General features: G+C 43.9%; 1 protein-coding gene across 2 annotated transcripts in view; it reads left to right on the top strand.

Annotated features, from left to right (window-relative positions):
• Hgsnat (heparan-alpha-glucosaminide N-acetyltransferase) overlaps positions 1-25,265 on the top strand; it is a 32,097-nt gene extending 6,832 nt beyond the window's left edge. The window contains exons 5-18 of one of the 2 annotated variants that reach the window (XM_027395367.2): positions 1,569-1,638; positions 6,133-6,202; positions 7,567-7,676; positions 10,185-10,261; positions 11,535-11,565; positions 14,076-14,236; positions 15,716-15,831; positions 16,135-16,256; positions 17,207-17,333; positions 18,529-18,615; positions 21,604-21,681; positions 23,249-23,319; positions 23,417-23,529; positions 24,555-25,265. In XM_027395367.2, the coding sequence (XP_027251168.1) occupies positions 1,569-1,638; positions 6,133-6,202; positions 7,567-7,676; positions 10,185-10,261; positions 11,535-11,565; positions 14,076-14,236; positions 15,716-15,831; positions 16,135-16,256; positions 17,207-17,333; positions 18,529-18,615; positions 21,604-21,681; positions 23,249-23,319; positions 23,417-23,529; positions 24,555-24,736 (1,415 nt within the window). In that variant the 3' untranslated portion in view covers positions 24,737-25,265. Of the gene's footprint in view, positions 1-1,568; positions 1,639-6,132; positions 6,203-7,566; positions 7,677-10,184; positions 10,262-11,534; positions 11,566-14,075; positions 14,237-15,715; positions 15,832-16,134; positions 16,257-17,206; positions 17,359-18,528; positions 18,616-21,603; positions 21,682-23,248; positions 23,320-23,416; positions 23,530-24,554 lie in introns of those variants that run through there. The other variant, XR_004772281.1, reaches the window with a different exon arrangement.
• Positions 25,266-25,644: the final 379 nt, after the last annotated feature.

Raw genomic sequence — 25,644 nt, forward strand, 5'->3', positions numbered from 1 at the left:
TTTCAGGTTTAAAGAAATGTTACAAAAGTTTTCTGAATACCCTTTTTCGTAAATAAGGAAGATCCTAAAAGAGACAAACTTTGTCCCTTGGAGAAGGGGAAAGGGTCACCATCCCCTGAACAAATTTAGAACATGGGAAGAGGGGGGAGGAAGCTACAAGAGTGAGAAGGGAAGAAAAGGAAGGATGCAGAGGTCATGAGGAAGCAGAAATTTTGAATCAGGTATAGATTAGAAGAAAGGACATATGACAGGTAGGATTTTAGTTGGGGGGGGTGGTAGAGGAGGAAGGGAGGGAGAAGGGAACTGGGATGGTCATGTAATTCAATCTTGTTTGTAATTCAAATATAAAAAAATAAATTATTTTTACTTAAAAAAAAAGAATACCCTTTATCTAGCTCTGTGTATGTCCTTAAACTATATAATCATACTATAATTATACTGTATATAATTATTGGGACCAGGAACTTAACATTTACATAGTACCAATCTGTAGACATTTAAACTTCCCAAGTTGTCTTTTTTTTCCATTTTTTTATTTGAATTAGAAACAAGATTGTTTTACATGTCAATCCCAGTTCCCTCTCCCTCCCCTCATCCCCTAGTACTCCCCCAACTAAAACCCTACCTATCACATATCCTTTCTGTCCCCCCCCCCAAGTTGTCTTTTTTTTAACATACATTTGGTTTATTTATTGTGTCGGGGGTGCTACAGTCTGAATGTTGTAGAGTCAAAGGACAACTTTGGGGCTTTTGTTCTCTTCTTCTACCATGGGGTTTCTGGGGTTGGAACTCAGGTTTTCAGGCTTGGTGGCAAGGGCATTTATTGCTGAGCCATTTTCCTTAGTGTTATTTCTCTCATTCAGGATTTAATCTAGGATCCTAGATCTAATCTAGTTGCATTTAGTTGTCAAAGCTGCTTTGTCCCCTTTGCCTTCCTTTGTCTTTCATGACCTTGATGGTTTTGAAGAGAACTGACTGTTTAGTAGACTGACCCTGTTGGACGTTTTCTCATGAATAGGTAGAGGTTTTCCATCTGGGGGTAGAAAACATCTCAAGGAAGAGAGTTGTATTCTCCTCTATGTGGTATGACAGGAGACATATGAGGTCACAGACCCTCTGCAGGATCTATGTATGTTATGAACACACTGAAGGACATAGGGATGAAATGACACAATGTCTGGGGTTTAAAATATGTTAGCAAAACAAGGAGAAGGGACTTAATAGGGGGAACTTAGCAATACCATTTTTGTTTTGCAGAAGATAGAACCCAAGTCCTTGAAAATGCAGCGTCAGTGTTGCACTGCTGAGCCGAGTCCCCAGCTCAAAGGGAGACAGGCTTTTGATAACAGTAATAAATCATTCAGGAGCTGAGTGGTGGGTGTGTTGGGAGTATATCATGCAATGCCCCTGCATGCTCCATTCTTAATTGTTTATATAGCATTTAACACGAGAATGTGAGCTTTGCTCATATTTGCTCCAGCTGTCACTGCGAGGGTCATATGATCCCCAACAGCTTTGATACTTATGATAGCATTTTGAGGATAATGTTTTGTTTTTTTTCTTTACAGCTGTAAGTATTGCATTCCTTGTTGGTCTAGCAATCATCATCGCAATATCTTTCCTGAGGCTCTTACTGAGGTAAGTTGTTGAGGAGAGTATGACTGGGAAACATAGGCCCAGAAATAATGTAAGAAAGGGTCATTTGGCCCTCAAGGGACCGTTATGTCATCTCAGGACAGTCACCAAAAGCAAACACACATAGATGACCATTATTCTTTGTTTGGCGAATGTTTGTGCATCTGCCGTGTCTATTCCAGTCATGGGCAACGGAGCAGACTCTAAGGTAGTCTCTGGCCACAGGCCATGCTCGTGAAGATGCAAATGGGTTTTTGCCTTCCATTCTCACAACATGGCTGAAGACAAAGATGCTTTAGAAACATTTAGTTCCTAAAGAATCTCCTGGATTGTTTTAGTTAGTAGAGGCGGTTTATAATACCTTTAGGAGAAGGCTGCCACACTGGGTTCTCCTCCACTTCTCTCCTTCTGAGTCTTTTTTTTTTTTTTTAAGATTTATTATGTATAATCTTCTGTCTGCATGTCAGCCTACATGTCAGAAGAGGGCACCAGATCTCATTATAGATGGTTGTGAGCCACCATGTGGATGCTGGGACTTGAACTCAGGACCTCTGGAAGAGCAGCCACTGCTCTTAACCTCTGAGCCATCTCTCCAGCCCATCCTTGTGAGTCTTGATGACCCCTCCACTCCAGCTTTCTCTGCTCCCTGTTAGGAGTCTGGGGGCCAAAGAGCCACACAAGGGCAGCATGTAGCCCAGGACCTTAGCATGGACTGGCTTTCCTGTGGGTAGAAGCTTCTGTTTGAGAGGGCATTTGCCTTTCCCTGACTGCCTAACAGTGATTCTGGTGGGTGAACCAGTAGACAAGACAAGAAAAATAGAGCAAACTAGATCTAGGCTAGTTTAATCAATGGAAGATTTAATTAATTTATTCTTAAAAAGTAGTGTGTATGTATTTGTGTCTGTCTCTCTGTGGGTTTGTCTTTGTGTGTGTGTGTGTGTGTGTCTGTGTCTGTGTGTGTGTGTCTGTGTCTCTGTCTGTGTGTCCTCACAGAGGCCAGAGGCATTGGATCCCCTGGAGCTGGAGTTAAGGTAGTTGTGAGTCACCCAAGGTGGGTGCTGGGACCCAAACTCGGGTCTTCTTTAAGAACAGTATACATTCTTAACTGCCCTTTAATCAGCTTTAAAGGAAAGTTCTTTCATGTTTTAAAGGGAAGAAGGATGGTCATTGTCACATACACGCATGTGGCCCCAACAGTTGGGAGGTAGAGGAAGAAGGATCTGGAGTTTGAGTTCAGAGCCAGCCTTGGCTCCATAGTGAAACTGGTCTTAGAAAGGAAGGAAGGATGGGAGGAGAGAGAGACTGCGTTTTCACATGTTCATCCGTTAGGGTCTTGGGTCTCCTGAAGGACCACAGACTTCATTAGTAATCTGTGTTCTGTAACAAGTTTCTCTGGCTCACCAGCCAACTCCCAAATAATGACACAGAGACTTCTTAGTAATTATGAAAGCTTGGCCTATAGTTTAGACTTGTTCCTAACTAGCTTTTTGTTTGTTTGTTTTTCTTTTTGTTTTTTGAGACAGGGTTTTTCTGTGGCTTTGGAGGCTGTTCTGGAACTAGCTCTTGTAGACCAGGCTGGTCTTGAACTCACAGAGATCCTCCTGCCTCTGCCTGCTGAGTGCTGGGATTAAAGGCGTGAGCCACTACTCGGATCCTAACTAGCTCTTACAATTTAAATTAGTTCATTTGTATTAATCTGTGTTCTATCACGTGGTACTATCTCTTTTCCATCTTACACCTCCTGTTTCCTCTTTGTGCCTCCTGGTGTCTCCTGTCCCTCAATTCTTCCTCCTCCTCTTTTCTCTCCTTGGAAATCCCACCTATACCTCCTGCCTAGCTATTGGCCATTCAGTTCTTTATTGAACCAGTTGTCCCGACCTGCAGGACATCAACATGGGACAAGAGAGTCAGGGATAGGGAATGGGGACAAGAGACGCAGAAAGAACAACCACAAGACAGGATTCTGATCAAGTGGCAAACTTTACTTTTCTCAGGCTAGCTTATATAGTCAGCAGAGCAGGATATGTGGAGGGGCAGAATGGGTTGTTTGTACACCAGGTGTTAGTATAGGCAGGATATTAGGAAGCCACAAAGAGGATGTTTGGCAGGGTAAAGAGTTCATGAGTAAGAGGTCCAGGAAGGGTTGCCTAGGTGACTGAGCCAGTGGGTGGAGGACTGGGTCAAGTTGTTTCTTTTCTTGAGCTGAGGTTCTAAGGAGCTGCTATGTAAAGGTTAACTATGTGGCATGCCAAGCATGGCCTAGGATCTCATGCCAAGCCCTAAGATTTGGCTTCTAACAACCAACCACAGCAATATATCTTCACACAGTATACAAATATCCCACAACAGTGTTTAAGTTGGAAGAGTGAAAATATAACTTTAGTTTGGCTGCCTCGAGGGAGCTTATGTAATCCAACCTTCTAGCTTTGTGGGTGTTTGAAATTGCTTCATCCCATGTCTAAGAAACATGACCATATATTAGTAAAAGGGTCACTTGCTGCTTGGGCATGAACATTTGACTCAACAACTTCCCAGGAAGAAAGTAGAAGTCTCGCTGTTTGGTTTCTTTGGAGTCAGGTGTTAGCTTGTCAATCTTGTTATGCTGGACTTGCTGTTATAATATAGCAGTGTGCTTTCTCTTGGTGCTTTTTGTGTGAATGGTTCTGCCCTTTCTCTCCATAGTAAAATAACTGGAATGAGCTATTTGCAAGGAGGAGCATTCATCTTGTCCTCTTTCCCTCTATGTAATTGAACTAATCTTGCCTCAACTAGGTGGCTAGACTGAATGCTCTGGCAGGAGGGGAGCTGAAGGCCATCCCTTGCCCTATTGTTTCCCAACATACCTGTGTAAGTTAAAGGACATTTCATAGGCCAAAGATGTCCCCATCCACTTGGAGAAGAAACAGTCAAAGTTAAGTGTTTATTTTTAAGCATTTCAACTTCTCCATTTGGTGCTTCCTTGAATGTGTCTATTTTAATGTCTACACGTGATGGTGACATGAGCAGTGCTGTGTCGACCAGAAATGGTCCTGGTTTGTAAGAGGGACTACAAGTATTAGCTGTGTGGGAAGTATTAGCTGTGTGAATTGTATGTGGGGCTGATTTGAACAAGTGTGAAGAACATCTATAAGCTGGCAGTGTGAAGAAAGCAAGGAATATTGCTGTCATTTGAAATGCAGTAATAGGAAAGGCTATTATTGGTGGTACTTGCCACCAAGCCTGATGATCTGACCAACCCCAGTTCCACATGGAAGGGGGGAACAAACTCCAGCAATTGTCCTCTGACCTCCACACCGTGGCATGTGCCCGTCTCCCCACATAATATATAAACTTAAAGAAATAAATGTGAAATATAATAATGTCATGATTATGTTTAGAAATGAAACAGTTCTTCCCTTTTACAGATACCTCAATGTTTATGGGTTTCTGTAAGATACTAAAAGATAGTGAGTCAAGAGGAGGAAGTTGGATAAAGTAAGATTGCCCATGTGTGGATATTTGAAGCTTAGTGACTCATTGTGTTTACCAAGACATATGGGTGACTTTGTTTTAAAGCAAGCTGAGATGTAAATCTTTGGGTGGTTTTGTTTGTTTGTTTTGTTTATTTTTTTTTTCAAGACAGGGTTTCTCCATATAGTTCTGGCTGTCCAGGAAGTTGCTCTGTAGATCAGACTGGCCTCAAACTCAGAGATCCAACCTCCTCTGCCTCCTAAGTGCTGGGATTAAAGGTATTCTGTTTTGTTTTTAAAAAAGATGTGTGTGTGTGTGTGTGTGTGTGTGTGTGTGTGTGTGTGTGTGTGTGTGTGCGCGCGCGCGCGTGTGTGCTTATATGTGTGTAGCAGGGGCATGTACATGTGTGGAAGTCAGAGGACACCTCTTGGGAGTCAGTTTTCTCCTACCACATGGGTTCCTGAGATCAAACTCGGGTTGTTAGGCTTAATGGCAAACATCTTTACTTAGTGAGCTGTCTTGTGGGCTGGAGATCTCTTAAAAAGAAAAAAATCAGTGATTGGATTTACCCTTTTGTCAACCATGTAAGTGAAGTTAATTTTCAGTTAGGTCAGCGATACAAATAGAATTGTATCATTGCCAACGAATACTCTCTCCTGCTTGCTCAGTGTGCACATGCGTGTTTGTAGTTGCAATCACAGAGGGTGCCTTTTGCTTTTTATATGTAATCATTTATTTCTTGTGTGTTCTGTTGAGACATTCCTAGGTTGAGTGGTCATAGTTGTTGTCATGTGCCCGTACTTTGAATTTTAATGGCAATAAGAACCCTGGTGACATAGAACACTGTCATGAGATTTTCATGGCTCTTGGAGTCTCCACCATTGTTCTTATTAACTGATGAGGTGACTGAAAACTCTTAATTTGCCATTTCTAAAAATCTTTCATAATGTTTATGGACCTTAACTAAATTTTATTCCAGTAGCTAGTCATTTTGAAAATATTACCATTCAAGAATGAAAACTAATGGAGGCTTTTTTTTTTTAACAGTTTGGATGACTTCAGTAATTGGATTTCTAAGACAATAACCTCTCGAGAAACTGACCGCCTCATCAATTCTGTGAGTTATTCAACTTTACATGTGTTATCTGGGTTTGAATTTATAATTTCCCTTTTAATGAGCATTATTGTCTAGCTTAATACATTTTAATTATATTGTGGAAAGTCAGACAGTATGTCCTGAATGTTTTTCCTGTGCTGATTTTCTGACCCAGGGCCTGTGCATGCTACGCAGACTCTACATGCAGCAACATTCCTCAACAGAACCTGTATTCTTCCTGTCTGATGATCCCAAATGCTGGGATTATCAGTGTAAACCAGCATTGCCTACATGCTTGCTTGCTTATATACTTCCTTTCTTCTCCCTCCCTCCCTCCCTCCTCTGTCCTCTCCCCTCTCCTTTCTCTCTTTCTCCTCTCTTTCTCTCTCTTGGAGACAGGGTCACATGTAGCTTAGGTTGACCTCTAACTTACTATGTAGTATATAGCTAAGGGTACCCTTGAACTTGTGACCCTCCTCTTGTCCAGATTATAGGCATATGTCATCTTGTTTGGTTATGTGGTATGAGGAGTCAAACCCAAGGCCTCAAATATGCTAGGCAGGCACCTTTCCAGCTGTCCCAGGCCCCTCACATCTATTACTTTATTACTTATTTATTAATGTATGTGTGTGAGAGAGACATGCGGGTGTAGGTGTGCATGCATGTGCCTTGGCCTGCATGTAGAGCTCATAAGAAAGACACCCTTTGGGGGTAGATTTTCTCCTTTTGCTGTGAGTTCTGTTGTGAGGCCTGTGCAGCAGGCACTTTAGGGATGGCCATCTTTCTAGCCCCCAACTTGTGTCCCAAATAAAGAGCAGCCTTGTCCTCAGCTTCTATGGAGGTCCCACACCCCTCTTTCTCAGTGAGGGTGGAAGTCTGAGTGCCTTAAGATGTACAGTTTTCACTCAGTAGCCAGCCCCGTTTGAAAGTAAATGAGCCCCAGAACACCCATATTAACCATCTAATTGTTGATGGCCATTATAATGACTAGATAAACTGTTACATTTGGACTAATAAATTCTCAGCAGTGCATGTGTTTCCATGCCGGTTCTGGACTACCTAAACCAGTTCACACCTTGTTTTTCTGGTTCAGGGAGCTGAACTCGTGGCCTTTCACACAATAGACAAGCATCCTACCACTGAATTACACCTCAGCCCCAGGCCCATGTCTTTGTGTCACTATCAACATGACTACCAGCAAACCCAGCAAAGGGCATAAAAGTGCAAATAGAGTGGAAAATGAAACCTCTGAATGGGATCTTTACAAAACCAAATCATTGTTCAAAAATTATCCTTACTTTCCCACTCTAATTTCTTTGCTAAAATACCAGATAATGAAACCTGTTCCTTAGCCTTATTAAGTACCCTCTCTCTCCCTTTGGAAGGAGCTAGGATCCCCAAGCAGAGCAGACCCCCTCAGTGGTGACTGTCAACCAGAAACACGACACACATCTGCCTTGCCATACCGTCTCCGATGCGTGGACACATTCAGGGGGTAAGTGGGCCTCAATGGCAGGGAGGGGTCCATGTCAGGTAAAGTAGGCCGGGTATTGGTGGTACACACCTTTAATCCCAGCACTCGGGAGGCAGAGGCAGGCGGATCTCTCTGAGTTCGAGGCCAGCCTGGTCTCCAGAGCGAGTGCCAGGACAGGCTCCAAAACTACACAGAGAAACCCTATCTTGGAAAAAAAAAAAAAAGTAAATGTAGTGTTTGCAGCCTCTTTCCTTGTCATGATAAGGGGCCTGCCAGAGTGTGGGCAGACCACTTATTTAGCTTGCACAGAGCTCTGAGGTCATTCCCCAGCACCACAAAAAGCAAACAAAAAAGTGAAACAAAAGGCAAGGTCATCATGAGATTGGGAGAGAAGAGGAGGAACACAGCCAGAACCAGTTTCCACTAGTGTATTTGGTGGTCTGGACAAGTGTATGCGTTCAGGCCACTCTGTCTTACTATGTCCAGTAACAAGCAGCAGTTTGGAAGGTATACCAGCCCACAGCTGCATCTCACCTTCGCCACTAGAATGACTTGGATAACAAGTTCTCTGATGGCAGATCCACCATCATGTGTCATACTCGTCATGCTGTACTTGTGGTAGAAGGGCCAAGGCCAAACTCTGATAAAGTAGATAACAGTAAAGCCAAAAATAAAATACACACTGTCAGTTCTTCCATTTCTCCCATCTGAGAATAACTGACTTCTACTGATAGCCTTGCATTTCCTTCCCAGCCTCCAGAGTCCCAAGGACCCTGTTAGATATATGGGAGCTGGGTCCTGTGTTTGGATAAGCTGCCCCCATCCAGAATGCTTGGAGCCAGAGGTGTTTCAGAGTTTGAATATTGACACTGAGAAATCTTGTGGCTGGGACCCAGGTCTAAGCACAAGTTTAGTTTTCTTTCCTGTACCTCACATGCATGACCTGAGAGTGATTTTAGACAGGACTTTTACTGTGCCTATGGGTTAGTTGTTTGATTTTGTTTTTCGTCTTTTCTTTTGGAGGGTGGAGTGAGACATTCTAGGATTTATGGCAGCCTCCACTCGGGGACAGACAGTGCTTCACCACCAGCCAGCACCTGCATTTTTACCATGAGCTGACATGACAACAGTGTGGTGTTTTCCACCTGTGACATCATGGACACATTTGGTATTTTAGCTTATTTCAGGTTTCAGAGAAAACAATCCCAGTATATAAAATTGATAACAACCATATAGCTCTCTGGGCCATTGAAGCTCTTAACTCATCTTGTTTGAACTCTTTAATAATACTACGAAATGTGCTTGCCACAGGTGTGTGTCACAGATGGAGAAATAGACTACTGAGTTAAATAACTTTCTTAGCCACTGAGTTGCTAAGTTAGGCTTGTGTCATAGACAGTTGGGTCACAAGGCGCAGGAAGGTTAGTCTCTCAGCCTACCAGAGTGTCTCTTCTCAGGGCAGCATCAAAGGACAGCCTGTCTAGAGTCCATTTGAGTATATTCCTTTTCTTTCTGTCTGTCATCATTGACAGTTCAGATAGATAGAAACTAGCATTTAGTGACTAGGATGTGCCCAAGAAGAAAGCAAGACTCAAATTGTGGACCCTTAGTTTTCTGAATCCCAGGCTTCTATGTCTTCTATGATGATACACCTGAGATACCCAAAATAATTTTTTAAAAGTTGCATTACTGAATACATATGACTTTGTTTTCAGTTCACAAAATCCAGTAGCATAAACAGGGTGTGGTAGCACAGCCTTTGGTCTCAGCACTCAGGAGGCAGAGGCAGGAGAATCTCTGTGAGCTCAAGGCCAGCGTGGTCTACAGAGTGAGTTCCAGGACACCCAGGGCTACACACAGAGAAACCCTGTCTCAAAAAATTTACATATATATATATATATATTATATATATATATATATATTGGGCTGGAGGGATGACTCAGAGGTTAAGAGCTCTGGCTGCTCTTCCAGAGGTCTTGAGGTTAATTCCCAGCAACCACATGATGGCTCACAACCATCCATAATGAGATCAGGTGCCCTCTTTTGGCCTGCAGGGATACATGGGAACAAAATACTGTATACACAATAAATAAATTTTAAAAATTACGTGTGTGTGTGTGTGTGTGTGTGTGTGTGTGTGTGTGTGTGTGTGTGTGCACGTGCACGCGTGCGTGTTGGGGATTCCTGGTCATGGTGCCCCCATGGAGGTGAGAGGATGGCTCGCAGGACTGAATTCTCCCTTTGTACCTTGTAGAGCTGTGGTCTTTAGGCATGTAGTAAGTGTCTTTACCAGCTAAGCCGTCTTGCCAGCCCAAGTATAATTTTTTCTTGATATATTGTTAGAAATATTGGTTGCAGAGCACCATCATGGTCCCTCATAGTGAGCACCAGATAACCCTATCTTGAACTTTCTACCCTTGTCATAAACTGCTCTGTTGAGCCACATTATAATATGACGAGCCTTGTCTGAAAGAGTGTCTGTACTTGAGGGTTTGTTCTCACACTGCCCTCCCTTTGTCTGCCTTACAGGATAGCTCTCATCCTCATGGTTTTCGTTAACTATGGAGGAGGAAAATACTGGTACTTCAAACATTCAAGTTGGAATGGTGAGCTACTAGTTCTCCAGCCTGACCCCAGAGAACTTGGATAGGAGAATGACCCAGCATTCCCTGTGGGCACCCTACCAGGGCCCTCCCAGCCTGTGTAGAACCACCCTGGCTTACATGGGGGCCCTTTGGTTTTGTTCTTCCATGGATCTAGAGTGATTCTCTGTAATGACACAGAGATTGGATTTTTCTGCTGTGAGACTTTGGGTCTCCACAAGAGATGTAAAAGAATTGGTTCTACTGGATCATTGTTACAGTCTAGATGGTAGAGCTACCATATTCTTGGGGACTTTGCGTCTTTCTTGGGGTGCCACCTACAAAGACTAGTCTGAGTGGCACTCGATAGCAGCTATAAATCTGGGTGGGTAGTTGCTGGACAATGGGTATTTTAGAACCAGAAAAATGACATGGAATACCTGATCATTACAGACACGAACTTTTGGGAACTTTTAGTTGTCTTTATTCTGGCCAGACAGAATAGTTTTCTTTGGTAAAAATAAACATTTTTTTACAATATGATTCTACAATATAATCACAGAATATTTTTCATTCTGTAAAAGTCCCCGAAAGCCTTTAGAAGAGAGTACATTGTATTTGACCACCGGCACCCAGATTCCATGTATGGATGATGGAGTCTGCAGCTGATGCAGCTCAATACTCAGACCTAGAGTCCAGACACTTGTAGGACTTGAATTGTGTTTAAGTATTTAAAACAAGTTATCGCTTCTTGGCCCCTTGACTGCAGTCAAGTGTAAGACAAGATTCCAGTGCTTGCAAAATAGCTCAGCAGGTAAAGTTTCTGGCTGCCAACTTGAGTTCAATCCCCAAGACCCATATTGTGAAAGTGACTCCTCTAAGTTGTCCTCTGATCTATACATGCCTCCCCATCCACAAATAAAGCCAACAGAAGAATTTACAACAGTCCTAACTCCCACTCATACCTAAACACCAGCTTCTCTTTTGTGTGACCAAACAGTTTTGGTTATGTTCCTTGTTGGGCATTCTGCTGGAAGACATGGAGTGTCTGGCAGCGGGAGAGAATAGGTTTTGACTAGTACTGCTGCAAGGTCACAAACTCATCCACAGACTTATAGTGTGAATGGTTTATGATCAGGGAACCCTCCACAGCCCCCAGGCCCAGTGGCTGTATGTGGCTCCTGTCTGTGTTGTTCTTTCTGTGTGAATACGCAGTGCAATTTATACATTTTGGAATTGGGAAATATTTATATCCTAGAATACTCTTTCTTACTGATGTTTTCAAATCATCTTACAGGACTGACTGTGGCTGACCTCGTCTTCCCATGGTGAGCTGACAATTGCTATGTTGTGGGGTTATACACATTAGTGATTAACTCCTGTCACCAGCAATGCATTGGTAATAAGAACAGAAAGAGGAAAGCATATCCCCTAGGAGTCCTTTAACCACATGGGAGTCCAGACTTAAAATCTCTACCTCCTGCTCCATTGCCTCCTATCTCCTTGTCTGCCTGTTGCTTGTGTCTGAATCTGTGCCTGATGGAAGGCTGTGTTGGCCCCTGTGTCTGACTGTTGAATGACTGTATATTCTGTATGTGGGTGCTGTATGTCTCCCTAACAGAGGGCTTCACTCTGCATTTGTTGAACAGCACAGAGAGCACCCATGGGGAAAGGATGGTACACTACAGAAATCTTCAGTAGAGTTCTACAAGGAATTAAGTCACTGCCTCCATGGATCCCAAATGACCCAGACAATGAACAACAACATTGTTTATCAATCAATATCCATAACTGGTTGCTTTCAACCTTTAAGGTAGATTTTAGGAAGTTGCTTTCAACTTCTGTATTTGCTGCTTTTGGCAAATGAGATGCATACATTATCTGGGCCAGAGGCATGGAAGATTACATAATTTAAGATTAAAACCATGCTTTAGCTTGGGTTGTAAGGGTGATTCTATGGGAAATCCAAAGCAAGCAGGGTTGACCGTCATATTATTCTCTTAAAGGTAGGTTACCCAGACAGGCTGAGTGTGCAGTAGGACAGCAGTCTTTAATGACCTCAAGGTATATTATTAACTCAACTGTGAGGGATAGCAGGAGTTCCAGTCTCTTAGGATGTGAGAGATATTTCATAATATTGCATGGACACTGTGGCCATTGGCTCTTCCACAGATCATCTCCCATCCTTTGTCTTTAAAAGGCTGGAGCCTCTCTCTGACCAGTTTTGATCATGAGCCTGCACTTACTGTTGTGAAGTCATGCCATAAGTTATATGACTGGGTAGTTTGTATACTTGACATCACGTTTTTGCATGTGTACATAAAAGATGTCTGACATTCTCGTGTCCGCATGGGGCTATAGATTGACACTAAGACCTTGTGTGCACTAAGCATGTACTCTGCCACCATGCCATACATAGTCTCAGCTCCAGAGATGAATGGTCTCGTATGAAACATCTTGTTAGAACAGATGCTGAAATCATACCATTAACCCCGAATTTATAGTCAAGTTCCACTAATTTCCTAAATATGTGTAAATCATATTTCTTAAAAATTGGTACGGTAAACCGGTATCTGTGAGTATGGATAAATACCTAGCAGGAAATGATAGTTGTAAATTAAAATCTAATATGGTAGTAGAGTAAAAACATCTCCTCCCTAGTGGATGCTTGATCTTGTCATGGCATTTTTCCCATATGATGCACCACTTGTGTTTACCCGGATGCTTGGAGCCACCTGAGTGCTCCATCCCTGGAGATGGTTCCAGGAGAATATTTCCTATGTTGGGACGCTGGCATTGTATACCATAGACTCAAGGTTTGGGGAGAAGTGTTTGTTGTTTTGAGAGGATTTGGACAGGGCAAATATTGTTTGAGATCTGGTAATGACTTCAGCACATGGTCTGTGCTCCTCTATTACTGCTCTATGAGACAGCTAAATCCTGAAAGGGAAGCCAGGGGAATCTGGGAGGCAGCCAGAGCAAGCCATGTTTCCCTAACACTGAGCCAATAACTAGGAAAAATATACTGTGGTTTTGTATTGGTTGCTTTTCTCCTCAAAGGGACAAAATACCTCACAAGAGCAACTTAGAGAAGTTACTTTAGCTCAGGGTTGCGTGCAGTGGGAGCAGGAGGCAGCTTGCTCACACTTGGCAGCAAAACAGGAAACCAAGTCTCATGGCAGGAATGGGCTGCTCCAGTCCTCTAACCGCACCCTGCAGCACTGTGCTGGCCAAGTAGTCTTGGTGTTTAGAAGGCCCTGAGATCTCCAAAACACCACCAAATAGGAACCGACTGAACACATGAGCCTGTGGACAGCTCACATGAGCCTGTGGACAGCTCACATTCAACGTTTTTTTTTGTTTTTAAGGGAGACTGTGCTTAAGAAAGGAAAAGGAAATATGTAACATGTGATTCCTACCAAATGGAGAGAGAGGAGAGAGAGAGAAAGAGAGAGAGAGAGAGCCTTTTTTTCTTTCAGAAGGAATGAGTTTCTAAAAGATTTGAATGTTTTGTTTCTGAAGGACTTGGACAGCGTGTTAACTCAAGCCCCTTGGGTCCAAGTGTCCATTGCTTTTCTCTCTGATAAATGCTTGTAGGGTTATCCATGGAAATCCCACTTACTATTAGTCAGTTTTCCTCCTACAACAGGACTTGAAGATGTTCTGTCAAAATTCCCACCAGCAGGGCTGTGTTAGTGCCCCTCCCGTATTCTGAGACTGACACTGTTTCAGTAACTGACTCCTATGGATAGACAGCATGTCACTTTTCTCCTGTAAGATATCAAGGGTACATGTATAAAACTGGGAATGGCCACCTACCCATAGCCTTTCTTTTTAGGTTTGTATTTATTATGGGATCTTCAGTTTTCTTATCAATGACTTCTGCCCTACATCGAGGATGTTCAAAGTTCAGACTGCTGGGGAAAATTACATGGAGAAGTTTCCTGTTAATCTGCATAGGAATTATCGTTGTCAACCCCAATTACTGCCTTGGTCCATGTAAGTGTTTCTGTCCTTTTTTTATATAGAGTTGGGTTGAACTATGGAAAAGACTTGGTTGGTTGGTTGGTTGGTTGGTTGGTTGGTTGGTTGGTTGGTTTTTCGAGACAGGGTTTCTCTGTGGCTTTGGAGGCTGTCCTGATACTAGCTCTTGTAGACCAGGCTGGTCTCGAACTCACAGAGATCTGCTTTCTCTGTCTCCCGACGCTGGTATTAAAGGCGTGCGCCACCAATATATATTCAGTGTTTGTGATCAAACCCAGGCCCTTACACATGCCAGACAAGCTTTTTGCCACTGAGCCTCACGTGTTATAATCTAATGTAATTCTTCCATCCTGGATCCCTCCCAAAGGACAAATTATTAGAAGAGTATGTATACTGCTTGAATACCATTGGATACTGTTATACTTAGCTTGGAAATTTAGTAATGGGAGGCACCTCTATGACTGTGATATAAAAGAAAAATCAGACTGAGTGAGGTTGAAGTGTTGTTTCTGGGTCATGTCCATGTGTTAATGGACAGAGGAGAAAATGATCAGGTCACTTTGTTCTTGTACTCTGTCTCTTTTGGGTCCATGAACTGTTAGTGTTGGCTGTAAGTTTAAGAATCTGTCCTCACCTGTGTGCCAGCTGTGCTCCTGGAAAGGGGATTGTTGTCATTGCTTCTGTCCTCTTCAGTGACACCAGATGGTGAAGACAGGATGTGAGCCCCTTGTTTGGTACCCGATGCTGACAGGGAAGGCAGCAGTTACTGTCCTGGGGCCTTGCTTTGTCTCTGTCAAAGGAGAACAGATATGCACCATCAAATCCAGCCCTCGGGCAGTACGTGCCTTTTTATTGGAAGCCTAAGAGCTTAGACCAGTGGTTCTCAACTTTCCTAATGCTGCAACCCTTTAATACACACAGTATCTCAGTGGTGAACCCTGACCATAAAATTATTTCATTGCTTCTTCATAACTAATTCTGCTACTGTTGTGAATCGTAATGTTAATATCTATTTTCCAGTGGTCTTAGGCGACCCCTGTGAAAGGGTTGATCAGCCCCAAGGTTGGGAACCCCTGGTTTAGGAGAGAGAATTTTGGTGGACTCCACATGAAGTGCTCAATGTTCTTCCAAACCTCAGGGGAAGCCACTACAGGGTTTGCTATAGGTTCTCTCCCCGGGATACAGTCTGTAACCTGTTGTATGTGGTGAATAGTGGTTTGGTCTGGTCTGCATGTTTCTGGTGACATGAGGGTTACATCCATATCTCTAGTAGGTAAGGGATAGTAGCTGGATTCTGTGCCACAGGGAGTCCTTGCTTTATCCCCCAATTGAGTGAAGTTGGCCAGGCACTTGTTTACAGAGAGTGCCGTGTCCCCAGCCCATGTGTATCCATGAGCTATGATGATTTACTTATGAGTAATACAGGAGACAGCACTGTCTTGGGGTAAGATGCATCCTGCTGGCTTAGCCTTCGGTGACTTGTGTCTTTGGCAGTGTCTTGGGATAAGGTGCGGATCCCTGGTGTCCTGCAGCGGTTGGGAGTGACATACTTTGTGGTCGCTGTGTTGGAACTCATCTTCTCGAAGCCTGTCCCTGACAGATGTGCCTTGGTGAGAATCTTATGTGTGTGTATAGGGAGGGGGGCAGACTTGGAAGTCATTTGAGTCAGAGTCTCTCACTGCCTGGACCTAATCAGTTACACTACACTACACTAGAATTACAGGACCACACCACACATCAGTCCTCTTGTGTTTGTTCTGGGCTTGGACTTGGATTGAGGTCCTCATGCTACCAACTGAACCATCTTCCCAGCCAGATAATTTTTTTTATTCTACTATAAAGGCCAAGAACCAATCACTGGCTTTATTCAGGTTCACTGTTTCCTCACGTGCACTGTTCTTGCCTCTCATCAGGAAAGAAGCTACCTTTCTCTTCGAGACATCACTTGCAGCTGGCCCCAATGGCTCGTCGTTCTGATACTGGAAAGCATTTGGCTGGCTTTGACATTCTTTTTACCTGTCCCTGGGTGCCCTACGTAAGTGACCCCTTGCCAGGTAATCTGTGTGTGTGTGTGTGTGTGTGTGTGTGTGTGTGTGTGTGTGTGTGTGTGTGTTTGTGTATGTGTGCTCCTGTCTGTGTGTGTGTGTGTGGGGGGTGCATGTGTGTGCATCTGCATCTAAAGGCTGAAGCACTGGTGTTATTCCTCAGTTGTCGATCCTTTCTCTTTTTTTGCAACATAGAGTTTGCCAAGTAGGCTGACCAATGAGTCCCAAGACTCCACCTGTCTCCACCTCTCCAGGGCTGGTATTACAAGTGTGTGTCACCATGCATGGCCTTTTTTTTTTTTTAATAAAAGTTTTATGTGTATGAGTGTTTTGCTTGCATATGTGTCTGCATACCATGTGCACACAGTGATTGACGAGGCATTGGATCCCTGGAATTGGACCACCATGTGGGTTCTGGGAATCAAACCCAGGTCTTCTGGAAGAGCAGCTTGTGCTGTTAACCACTGATGAGCTCTCTTTCCAGCCCCAATGCATGACTTGGCTGGTTGGCTTTCTTTTTCTTTATTTCTCCCTCTCTTTTCATTCTGTGTATTCTGGGCATCGAACTTGGGCCCTCAGGCTTGCAAGGCAAACACTTTACTGACTGAGCTATCACCCCAGCCGTGGTAGTGCCTTTCTGCCTATCCCTTTCTGCTGAGTTAGAGGTGAGGTTCTATAGCATTGAAATTTCTCTAGTCAGAGGAATTCTCTTTCATACTTTCTCCTCATTGAAGCTCTCTTTACACAGAGAAGAGGGTTGAATTGTCTCAGCATCACCCTGAGTAGAAAGTGGACCTGCCTTCCAGTGATGGGGGCTGTTGTCCAGGGTTGTGGCCCGTTTATATGTGAGGCTCTTTGAACCTGTCCTCCATGAAAAGCCACCTTTCAGCACTATCCCTTCCTCAGTCCTGTCAATTAAGCATGTTTTTCACTTCCTTAGTGGCTACCTTGGCCCTGGTGGTATTGGCGACATGGGGAAGTACCCTCATTGTACTGGAGGAGCCTCTGGCTACATTGACCACCTACTTCTGGGAGACAATCATCTGTACCAGCACCCATCCTCCACCGTGCGTGAGCCTTGCCTTTTCTTGGGTAGGAAGATTGATCCAGTTTGACACTGTTTAAGGACAGTGTGGTGGGAACCATTGTTATTTGGAAAACTGGCTGCATTCATGCTGCAGGTGTTCACTGTGTTGGTAGGGAAAAGTATTTTTGATTGTGGAGAGAGAATGAATCATATAAAACAAGTGGTATTTTATTTAAATCTTTAGGTTTCCAGCCCCAGACTCTGAAACAGGGACTAGAAGGCAGGATATGTTTGGGGCGTCTCCATTGTGTTAGTCCCTGTGAGGAGTGCAGCTGAGGGAGTTGAACTGCACCTGTCTCCTCAGGGCTCTGGTTAATCTGTGAGCTGAGGTGGCATTTGAGAGCTCTTCTGAACTGGGTGAGGGTGCGTCCCTTGTGTTTCTTGCTGGATGTGGACTGTCCCCAGCACAGGAGTGGTTTGGGAAGGTAGACAAATTCCCACACTTTCTTTTTTCTTGTTTTAAATTGATGGGCTCCAGCTCAGGGCCCAGTGAGCTATACCCCACCCTGCAGCTGTCTTTAGTCAAGAACCTGGACGAGGTTCTTGACTGAGACCTTTTGGCAGCTGATGTTTCTAATAGCTAGGGATGAATCTCTCAGGCTTTATAATGGTTGAGGATACACTATACATTTCCAAGTTCTAAAGTCTCACTTTTATATTAAAAATACAAATGTTTTAATTGATGAATTTTTTGGAATGTTAGACATTAAAGCATGGGCCTTCTAAATGCTGAGCATATGCTTGGCCCCTGGGCCACTCCCCCTTCCCAAATGTATTATTAAATGTTAGGTGCCTGAAAAAAGGTTAGGAGCTGTTGAAGCTCAGTGGGGTGGACTAAAACAGAATGAGCTTGTAATTTCCGTCCTGTTTGGCATTTGCATGTTGTTAACAAGGTCCAGCACTCTTTGCCAGGCTTGCTAAGGTGGCTGAGCAGGATCATGGTTTACTTTGCCTATGATGCCTATAAATTGCCCCTGAATTTCTGCTGTAAAAGCAAAAGAGGAAGAAAGGGAGGGAGGGAGGGAAGGAGGAAGGAAGGAAAGAAGGAAGGAAGGAAGGAAGGAAGCTAAAAGCATCAATGATTGAAGTGTCTTCAAGTTTGCATTCCATCTGAGAGTTGTGTGCATTTTTGTGTTGTGTGACTGACTGCCACCCTCTTGTTCTGTTTTGTTAAGGTCCTTTATCACACCCAGGTGGCCTACGACCCAGAAGGGATCTTAGGGACTATCAACTCCATTGTGATGGCATTTTTAGGAGTTCAGGTATTTGTTCCTGTCATGGGGCTGCCCTTTTCTGACATTTTGTGACAACTGCTAACAGCGTAACTAGAAGTCACCTCACTGTAATGAGGTAGTTGAAGGAGGCCCTCTCTGGTTTGCCACAGCTCTGTAAGTTCTGTTTAAGATCAAGATGGAATAAACTAGGGTGGGATAACTCAGCAATTCAGTTGACTGGCTGAATCCTTACACTCTGGGACCTAAATTCTTACTAGTTGTGTGTTTATTTTAGCCCAGAAGTTTGTGGATAATGAGTTCCATTAGTGGCCACATTTATTTGTTTGTTTGTTTGTTTTGGTTTCTCTGTGTAACCCTTGCTGCCCTAGCTAGCCTCTAACCTAACTCCTCAAGGATCGGTGTGCCTCTGCCTCCCCAGTGCTGGGAGGCCACCAGTGCCCAGCAATGGCCACATTTCTAATCCCTGTACTTGGAAGATTGAGGCAGGAGGACCCAAGTTTGAAAACAGACTAGGCTACCTAGTAAGATCCTGACACAAATGAAAACGGACACTATGAAAGCTTTCTGTCTGGAGCTGTCAGAGTGTTTAGATATTGGTAACATGGAGAGGTAGGTCACCACATCACTTGTCCTGTATACTTGTCTTCATCGGTTTATGTTGCTGCAACAAAACACCTGAGACTGGCTAACTCACAAACAGCAGGTGATCGTTTCTCAGGCCCAGGTCCAAAGTGCTGACAGGTTCCTTCCTTTTCTGGCAATGGTCTGTCTCTCCCAGAGTGCATCCTCTGGAGGGGATGAGCACGGTGCCCACACATGTTGCTTAGAAGGCTGCAAGTGCTAGACTTGCTGTCTCAAGCCCTTTGTAAGATCCTACCATACATTCCTAAGGGCAAAGATCAGCACTGGTGAGAAGGGCCACCTTCCCATCCCATCACCCTGCATTGACAACTTTGGAAAAACACAGGCTTCTGTCCACAGCCAGCTGTGTGAGCGGCTTTAGAGCATATGAGTCTTATGTGCTAGTATTTAGGCATCTGTACTAGCCTGCCTTTGGAGTTCTAGCATGTCCCCAGCTGCTGCCACTAAGAGCACCATCTGTGCATATTCACTATGTTCCCTTTTAAAAGGGGCCTGCCCACCTCCCATCCTTCTCTCTTTCTCTCCCTCACTGTTCCTCTCCCTCCTCCCTCCCCCTTTCTCTCTCTTTCTCATTCTCTGTGCCTCTCTTTCCTCTCTCCTACTTCTCCTGTCCCTGGAGGCCAGTCTCCCCTTCTCCTCCTTTCCCCCTTTGCCATCCTTTTCCCTAATAAAAAACCCTCTACTTGAACTTGTCATGTGTTTCTCTCTCTCTCTCTCTCACCAATTCTTTAAAACTACAACATTATGCCCAAGTCAACTCTGCTTCCTCTTGGCATATGCACTTTTGTTATCATTCAGAGCAGTCTAGATTTCTCAACCCAAAGTTCTCTTTTCCGGCATTTGAATATATTCTTTGAGGGGAACAAACTGGAGATCGGAAAGGCTTGTACAGCAGGCCCAAGGGAATGTAGTGTGATGAAGAGAGTTTCCCTCAGCATCGGGGTTGCCACTGGAAAGGTCTTCAGAGTACAGAATGTAGCTTTTGTACGAACCTCAGTTTTTAATTTTACTTGTTTTAAAATGTAAATGATCACATATAGTGGTAGTCTTATTAAATGGAACAGATCTAAAGTATATACAGTTTGAGGATTTAGTAATTTTACATGAATGGGTTGAAACTCTTATCTCTGTGGTACTTTGAGTCTCTGTTTTTACATACATGCACCTACTCTCTACACATGCTCCCAGCAAACTCCAGCCTGCTAGAGCAGTCAGTGTAGTGTGGGAAAAGTTTAAGGTACAGACCTGGAGTTGCACTACCTGGGTTTGACCCTGGCTCTCACACTTACAGGCTGGGTATGTCACAAGTACCTACATCATAGGGGTCCAAGAACTTGCACATTGGCAACACTTGTACATTTTTAGCTATTTTTACAAATTATTCACACTGTCTCCTTTGATACTTTCAAGGTTTGACTCTAGTTTCAGAGAGAGTTCAGGCAATGTCCCGTCTGAGGTTTTATGTTTTCCTGGCATCCAGTTCCCTTTTGCTTGGGTAATGCCACCAGACCAGACAATGTAGGCAGTCTGAGCTGGTCTCCTATCACCTTGATGGCCTTTAGTTTTAGTTTCCTTTCTGTTAATGTGATAAAAACACTGTCCAGAAGCCATTTAGGGAGAAAAGGGCTTATTTCACTTACTGGTCATATTCCATCATTGAGGGACATCAGGGTAGGGACTCAGGCAGGGACTTAAAGCAAAAAAAGTCATGGAGGAATGCTACCTGCTGCCTTACCTGCAGGCTCATGCTTAGCTAGCTTTCTTAAACATCCAGGCCCACCTGCCTAAGGATGATGCCACCCACAATGGGCCAAGACCTTCTGTGTCAACTAGCTGTGACGACAATCCCCACAGACATGTCTACAGGCCAGTGTGATCTAAACATATCTACAGGCCAGTGTGATCTAAGCAGTTTGTCAGTTAAGGTTCCCCTTTTCCCAGGTGGTTTTTGGTGTGTCAAGTTGATAATAAAAACTAACACAAGGGGTGACTTTCCTGGCTTCCCCATCACCTCTGGAAGAAACCCTTGATCTAAATGAGACCTGCTGGGCCACCTGCCTGTCCTGTTACTGCACTCTCAACCTCCCAGCACACAGAAAGCTGTGTTGTTTTGGTGCTTTAACACGTTTCTGTGTGTACTGTCCCTTTGGCTCTGAATGTCCTGTCTGCTCCAACCCACTTGTAGCCTCAACACTACCTATATGATGTCGGCCTCTATCTCATTGGTCCCGTTGGTTGCATTCCTTCTTATATCTCCAGTGTCTAGAACCTGTACCTGGCAAATTAACACCATGTGCTGGATAGTTGATGAATGAAAAAGAAACAAGAGTGTATCTCAGGTGACTCTCTTGGTCATTCTATTTTCTTCTCCAGGCAGGAAAAATACTACTGTATTATAAGGATCAGACAAAAGCCATCCTGATGAGATTCACTGCCTGGTGCTGCATCCTTGTAAGTGTCCAGCCTTCCTCACTCCCATTGTGTTCATAAGACTGATATTAAGAAGAAATGAAATGTTGAGCAGCTGCTGGCTCAGCACGATGGATGTTTCACTTGAATAACAGGATTCACAAAATAACATTTTTAAAAGAAAATCATTCTTATTGTTTTACTGAGCATGGAACCCAAGGCCTGGTGCATGCCCGGTACACACTCCACCACTGAGGTGCAGTCCTAGTGCCAAGGAGGAAGACATCTTTGTATCTAAATTCTCAGACTTATTTTCCTAGAAAACTGTATATATAAATAAATATGAGTATCTGCCATTAAACACTCTAGTGAAGTCTGCTGGAGGAAGCGTGTAAGTGATGCTCTATGTGGGAAGCCTTATCAGAAAGAAGACTAGGCAGGGATGGGAGCTACAACATGCGTGATGCCCTGGGTCCCATCCCCAGAACCTCTAAGACTGGGTAGATGGCACAGGTCTGCAATCCAGCATGAGAAGGCAGAGGACCCAAGATCACCCTTGGCTACATACTGAGTTTGAGGCCGGTCTGGGATACGTGAGATCCTGCCTCAAAAACAAAATTGTAAAAAGGGATGGAGGGATGGCTCAGTGGTTAAAACCACTGGCTGCTCTTCCAAAGGACCCGGTTTCAATTCCCAGCACCCATATGGCAGCTCACAACTGTCTGTAATCCCAGTTTCAGGGTCCAACACCCTTACACAGACATATGTGGTAATACCTTGCTTGTACAAATAAAGCCTGTCTGAAGGTCAGAGAATGGAGTGTGCCAATAGCTAACCATAGAGATCTGGAGGTATGTACAGACAGACAGGAAGTGGGGTAGCTGGGCAGAAACAGGATATAAGCAGGGAAAAACAGAAACTCTCTTGTCTGCTGAGACGCTAAGGAGGTGAGGTGTACTGTGGCTTGCTCCTTCTCTCTGATCTCTCAGGATTTTTCTCTATATCTGACTCTAGCTTTTTATTATTTAGACCAATTAAGAACTCCATTTACAGACATATATGCCAGGCAAAACACCAATGTACATAAAATAAAAAAATTAAGAAAAAGAAAAAGAATGGATATTTAGCCAGGCAGTGGTGGTGCACATCTTTCATCCCAGCACTTGGGAGGCAGAGTCAGGTGGGTCGCTGAGTTCAAGTCCAGCCTGATTTACAGAGTGAGTTCCAGGACAGCCAGGGCTACACAGAGAAACCCTGTCTCAAAAAGCTTAGAGAGGGAGAAAACATAGTGGAAACAACCAGACAAGCATTAGTTTTAAAGGCAGGAACATCCCAGTTAAGAGGTGTGCCTGGCTGGCTGTTCTTTTGCCCAGCCTGCAGGGTCACATTCTCTTAGGCGTAGGTGTGATTCATCACTTACCTTCTCTGACTCAGAGAACACTGGAAGATGGTTTTGGATAATATTTTAGTTACACATCTTATAGTAACTTTCCAGTTAAAAGAGCAAGCTAAAAGGTGTGATTTTTGGTCCTCACTACCAGTAACTATTGTCTCCAGTGCAGTATGTTTTGAGACTGTAGTACTGATCTTTAACATCTTTTCTTTATAGGGGCTTATTTCTATTGCTTTGACAAAGATGTCTGCAGATGAAGGCTTTATTCCAATAAACAAAAACCTCTGGTAAGCATGTTAGAGGGTACAACGTTACTGTTATTTTCACGTTGAAACCGGGTGTTCCTGGGAGTGCAACAGCCTTCCTTCACTCATCCCCCTGTAGGTCCATTTCGTATGTCAGCACACTGAGCTGCTTTGCCTTCTTCATCCTGCTCATCCTGTACCCGGTTGTGGACGTAAAAGGGCTGTGGACAGGAACCCCCTTCTTTTACCCAGGTAAGTCAGCTGTAATACATTCAGAGCAGGTAGGAGACACCAGGCAGACTGGCTCAATGGGGCCCTGAGCTTCCTTAAAGCTGAAGCCGATGTCCTGGGGACATGTGTCCAGGAAGCAAGCTGAAGAAGAAACCAGCAGGGGCTGTGCTGCCCCAGCTCACAGGTCCCAAAGCACTGCACCCCATTTTTTACACATTTGGTTTCTAGAGTTAGCAAATAAACTTCTCTTATTTTCAGGCAGTATAAAATAGCAAAGTACTGCTGGGCGTTGGTGGCACACGCCTTTAATCCCAGCACTCGGGAGGCAGAAGCAGGCGGATCTCTGTGAGTTTGAGGCCAGTCTGGTCTCCAGAGTGAGAGCCAGGATAGGCTCCAAAGCTACACAGGGAAACCCTGTCTCGAAAAACCAAAAAAAAAAAAAAAAAAAAAACAAAAGCAAAGTACTGGATACAACTCGGGACATGCTGTTTTGGTTTGGTTTTTTGTTTGTTTGGGTTTTGTTTTTTGAGACAGCAGGGTTTCTCTAGCTTTGGCTGTCCTGAAACTCACTCTGTAGAATAGGCTGGCCTCGAACTCAGATATCCACCTGCGTCTGTGTCCTGAGTGCTGGGATTAAAGGTGAGCACCACCACTGCCTGGCTGACAAGCTGTTTTACATAAGAAATAGTGTGTGTGTGTGTGGTGTGTGTATGTATACATACCCACAAACGTGCACACTCACAGGTGTATATGTACCAGATTTCAGTTTGCAGGGTTCAGGTCTCTTCACCTGAGGGTTCCCAGGATAGAACTGAGGTCATCAGGCTTGGTGGCAAATGTCTGTACTTGCTGAGCCAGCTCAATGCCCCTGATGCTCCTGATTCCTAAGGGTGTAGAAGCACACTTCACACTTAAATAGCTAAGCTACGCATCACTTATTTGGGGCTGTGGGTGATAATGCCATTGTGTGCTTTACGTTTTTTATTGAGTTCATTTAGAGAACTCTATGAATGATCTGGAAACAAACATGTCTGATCTCTCTTAAGGGATGAATTCCATTCTGGTGTATGTTGGTCACGAGGTGTTTGAGGACTACTTCCCCTTCCGGTGGAAGCTGGAGGATGACCAGTCACACAAAGAGCACCTAATTCAGAACATAGTTGCCACTGGTCTCTGGGTACTCATCGCCTACATTCTTTATAAGAAGAAGATTTTTTGGAAAATCTGACCACATTCACTGACATGTATTGCTGGAGGAGTCCAGCAGCCCTGGGAGCAGGATGTAAACAGCCTTTTAAAGGGAATCCTCCTTCACAGAAGGGACATACTGTGTCCACGCTGATTTGCTTAGAGGTCGGAAAGCTGCCTGTATGTTTTTTTTTTTACTTATATATTTGCAGATTTAAAATGTTGATGCTCTCCCTTTTCTTCATTTTCTATGAAATTTCTGTGTTGGGACATATATGGAAATCTTGAACTTCCCGGAGGGGATTTACTATGGACATTTTGCCTCTACAGTGGAGGCCAAGATTGGTGGGCTAGTTTGACTCAGAGATAGAATGCTTTCCTAGCTTGGACTATTCAATCCCTGGCATGACAATCAAGCCAACAACAACCATAACACAAGAAAACCCCAAATAATTGAAGGATGGATTCTAATCTCCTGAAAACTGCCTTCCTGTGTCTGTGCATGTCAACAAAAATACCGTGGTTTCTGTTGTGAGACCTACATAAAGCTTTTTGAATGGACTGTGTCATAATGTTGTCTGACTTTTTTTTTTTATAAAATGTACTTTAATGTTTCTAGAAAGCCAAAGTAGTTTTTCTTTCTGATTTTCAGGGCTTTGATGGGCCCACAAAATGCATTATCCAGAGCTACAGGCTTCTTTCCCCACCTGGAAAAAAACTGAAGTATAGATTTATTATTGTCAGCTACTCTTTTTGCGGCTGTACCTGTCCTCCCACCTTACTATTTTCTGCTGTCTGTCTGCCTGCCTGCCTGTCTGTACTGGCATGTCTCTGGATGGTACCTAGCCATCTGTAGGCACCAGAGATGTAGTTGTGGAAGGAAGAGCATCTGCTCGCTGTGAGTCCTCCTAAGCGGCTTCCTGTGTAAGGGGTGTGGCAGTTCCCTGG

Source organism: Cricetulus griseus (assembly GCF_003668045.3).
Source record: "Cricetulus griseus strain 17A/GY chromosome 1 unlocalized genomic scaffold, alternate assembly CriGri-PICRH-1.0 chr1_1, whole genome shotgun sequence".
Classification (NCBI taxonomy): Eukaryota; Metazoa; Chordata; class Mammalia; order Rodentia; family Cricetidae; genus Cricetulus; species Cricetulus griseus.